Source organism: Galeopterus variegatus, unplaced genomic scaffold (assembly GCF_000696425.1).
Source record: "Galeopterus variegatus unplaced genomic scaffold, G_variegatus-3.0.2 Scaffold9061, whole genome shotgun sequence".
Lineage (NCBI taxonomy): Eukaryota > Metazoa > Chordata > Mammalia > Dermoptera > Cynocephalidae > Galeopterus > Galeopterus variegatus.
Genome location: NW_007735172.1, coordinates 51,883 through 55,943, shown reverse-complemented (window position 1 = coordinate 55,943; position 4,061 = coordinate 51,883). Strand labels below are relative to the sequence as shown.

Here is a 4,061-nt window from a genome sequence, read left to right as displayed (position 1 = left end):
GCAACAGGATCGCAACCCTCGGTGTTGCTCCCGAGCGGGAACCGGTCTGTATGTGGGATCCGAACCCTCGGCGGGAGCCCCGCGCACTTCCCAAGCGGCGCACTATAGCAGTGCGCCACCGGGCCGGCCTGGCCTGATTCCTCATTTTTAAAATGTGACCTGTTTTTCTCTATCTAGAAGCATGTTGAATCTTCTCTTCATCGTGAGTGTTAGTAAATTTCTCATCGATGTCCTTCATGAGGTGTGTTTTGATCCATTGTTGTAAATGCTTTATAGGCCCTTTCAATCTGACACCTTTGCCTCTGTGAACTTTTCTTGAATTATTTTGTTGATGATTTCTTTCCTTCTGTTTTCTCTTTCTGAAGGTTGGACCTCCTGAACTGGTTCTCTGTTCCTATCTTTTCTCTCATAGTTTCTATTTTCTTCTTTTTGTTCTACTTTCTGGGAGATTTCCTGGTCTTTATTTTCCACCCCTTCCGTTGAATTTTTCTTTTTTTTTGGCAACCGGCCAGTACAGGGATCCAAACTTGTGATCTTGATTTTTATAAGGCTGTGCTCTAACCAACTGAGCTAATTGGCCAGTCTCAGTTGAGTTTTTCATTTCCTTTTTTATAGCATTCTCTTGTTTCTTGGATACAATACAGCTTCTTATTCTTTGAGGATATTGGTGACAAATTTTTCTTTAGTTTTAGTTTTCTTCTCCCTGCACAGTCTCATTTCTTCAGAAGTGCTTCCCCTGCCCCTTTGTTTTGGCTCTGTTTCCCATGGTAGCAACTTTCCTTGGATGTCTGGGAGTACTTGGTTATCTCCTAATGAGATATTTAGAAGGGCAGACTGAAAAGCCGATTGGAAGTCCTGAGTGTGAGGATGTGGCCTGTAAATGTACAGCTCCACTGAGGGGCATCCAGGCGGGCCATTTATTGGGAACCTCTGATTTCAGGATCTCTAGTTCTCTCCCCTGGGGCTGGCTCTGAGAAGAATCTCCTGCCTAGAGGGTAAGGGTCTGGTTGCCAGTAGGGAGTGTGGACTGGGGGTGACTCTGTTCAGCATTCATCTGCATTTAGACCCAATCTCCTACCTCCATTTTGGTATAGAACCCCTGCTCACCTGTCCCTGGTGTCCCCCAATCCACTGACCCCTTTGAGTTACCCCCTCAAGAGAACACCCTTCCCCAGCCCTGTGCTGGGAGGTGCGCAGGAAGACAATGCGAAGGAACAGCTTGAGTGGATCCAGCTGCTGCTTTAATGGCTTTCGTTCATGCGTCTTTATTTTCCCCCATTTCTTGAGCCTTTTGAGGATTAGGTGATGGGAACTGGATGATTCCTCATTGCCATTGCAGCCTTGAGCTTTGGCATTCTTGAATGTGCTTAGCCTGTTAAGTTGTGGTGTTGTGGTTTCTTGTGCTGTTCTCTTGGTCCTTGAGAATTTGTCTTTTTTAGAAAGGCATTTACGATAGTTTTACTGGGGTTTGGAGGAAGCAAAGTTAGATATCTGTTGGATCCACCATTCTAACCTGGAAAAACAGCAGCAGTAGCTACAGCAAGCAGTACTGCTTCCTCTGTGCCACTGTTCTGAGTGCTTTGTATAGTTCATCCACTTAGTTTAGACGTCTGAATAACTTACTCTTGTCAAGTCTCATCAAGTATTAGTTGGAAATCAAGACTTCTAGATGAAATGTTTGGCTTTAGCCTGTTTATTTCCCCTCTCATTGATCCAGGCAGAGGAAGAGAACGACCAGACCTATAGAGAAGACCCATATTCACCTCTCCCCGTTCTTAACCTCTTTGTTTTTCCTCTCCTGATGTTTTCCCCGCAGAGGAGCGTGCTTCAGTTGCTGCACTCCAGGAGTGAGGTGGTGCGGCAGTACACGGCCAGGCTCATCAACGCTTTTGCGTCACTGGCCGAAGGTGAGCTGTCAACTTTCTTCAAAGAGAAGAGCCAGATCTTACAGATGCATTTTTCCCTTTGAAAAGGACTTGCTGTTTAATTCACCTTTTGTAAAAATGTTTTGTTATCATATTGCTTTAGTTTATGGCAGAGCAAATTTTGGTGGTTTTGGAGTTTCTTTTGTAAGCCTTCTGGTTTTATCTTATGAGCTCTCTGGTTTTATAACAAGTATTTTTTAGATTACTTTCAAGTAAATAACAGGGAATACACATTCTATAATTTCTACTTAAGGCAAAATGTTGGTGAAACAACTAAAACTGATTCCAATTAGTGCTGCAGAATTTTCTTCAAAAGATTATAACCTTTTGAATCAAAAGATTTGAAAACTCCAAGAATAACAAGCCACCATAACTGAATTCAAAGTGATTTACAAAGTGCTAGTATCTTCCCTAAGTTCTTATTTGTTTGAACTCTTTTTAATGTGAATAAAGGGAGTTTTGAAATTACGAATATGTGATACTCCAAAAGCTTGTTCATTCATTCATTTGTTCATTCTTCCATTCATTTGGTGTACATTTATTATAAGCCAGGGTTTGTGCTGTGGACCATTCATATAATAATCCTTTTGAAACTTATGTTTGAAATTAATGTCTTCTGTATCAACACAACAGGATAGTGGCCATTCTGGGCTTACTATAGGGTCCCAGACATGGCTCTCACCTACTTCTTCAGGCCCTGGGTGCCTGGGGGAGCAGGGAGTACGGCAGCCCCATGAACACCTCTGTTGTGAAGGCTGAGGGGCTCATCACACAGAGATCCCCACCCTCTTTTTCTCCATGTAGACCTGACTGTCGGTTCAGGATTTCAGGCATATAAAGGACAGTGCTCCCCACAAGAACATGGCAATGAATTATGTTTAGCATTCATTAGATAGTTGATTGAATAAAACCATCTTTTAGAAGAAATACATTGTAGTAAATTTTTTAGCACATAAAATTACCCAAACTCTACTGTGTTCTATGCAAACGAAATTTCCATAGAAAATGGTTTTGTAGTATACTGATAAATTCCTTCCATCTTTCACCTGTTTCATCTCTGGCATATTATTAGGTCGTCGTTACCTTTCCCAGAACACAAAGGTGCTGCGGATGCTGGAGGGAAGGCTGAAGGAGGGGGACAAGGACATCATCACCCGGGAGAATGTTCTTGGGGCCTTGCAGAAGTTCAGCCTCAGGTGATGACCATGCAGTAGGTGGCTCCAGTGAAATCAGATAGGGGTTTTTTTAGCCACTGTTTAATTCCCATGACCACCAGGAAGCAGATATTTTTCTGCCAGCACCTTAGAGAGGTTGGGTGACTTTCCACCATAGAGCTAGAAAGCTTATCTCTAATTCACTAACCTGTCCTGATCGAGGCTGTTGGGGATGGAGGAAGACACTTTAAAAGCACCATTGTATTCTCCTAATAGACATTATTTGATGCCAGCCTGATGCTAGATTGTGTCTCAGGCCTTTGCAAGGTTTAGAGATATACACGTGAGTAAAGCATAAGAGCACTTCAGCCTTCAAGCTGCTCCCAGTCCCCATGGGAGCTGTGCACATAAATGAACAATCACGGTGGAGAGTGATAGGGAGTCCTGTGGGAGTCAGGGTTAGGGCCTCCTGGCTCCTTGTCCGTTCATCCCAGCAACCCTCCCTAGAGAGTCTTAGCCTGGACCCTGTCATGACTTAGAACAGCTCCACGTCAGAAATTTAAATCAGACACCTCTTGAACCAGATCTGGTGTCCTGCCAGAGATTTCTTTTTTTAAAATAACAGCTTTATTAAGATGTGCTTTACATACCATAAAATTCACTTATTTTGGGCCGGCCCGTGGCTCACTCGGGAGAGTGTGGTGCTGATAACACCAAGGCCACGGGTTCGGATCCCATATAGGGATGGCCGGTTAGCTCACTGGTTGAGCGTGGTGCTGACAACACCAAGTCAAGGGTTAAGATCCCCTTACCAGTCATCTTTTTTTTTTTTTTTCCTTTTTTTGTCTTTTTTCGTGACCGGTAACAGGATCGCAACCCTCAGTGTCGCGCCCGTACCACAACCGGCAACGGGATCGCAACCCTTGGTGTCGCGCCCGCACCGTGCTCAACCAGTGGGCGGACCGGTCTCTATATGGGATCC

The 4,061-nt window shown here is 44.1% G+C and overlaps 1 protein-coding gene across 1 annotated transcript in view; it reads left to right on the top strand.

The window, feature by feature from the left end:
- Nucleotides 1–4,061, top strand: part of LOC103608995 (lisH domain-containing protein ARMC9-like) — a gene marked incomplete at its 5' end in the record, with an annotated part of 39,825 nt that overhangs the window by 11,652 nt on the left and 24,112 nt on the right. The window contains 2 exons of the mRNA XM_008593379.1: nt 1,817–1,907; nt 2,998–3,121. Of these exons, the coding sequence (XP_008591601.1) occupies nt 1,817–1,907; nt 2,998–3,121 (215 nt within the window). The remainder of the gene's footprint in view (nt 1–1,816; nt 1,908–2,997; nt 3,122–4,061) is intronic.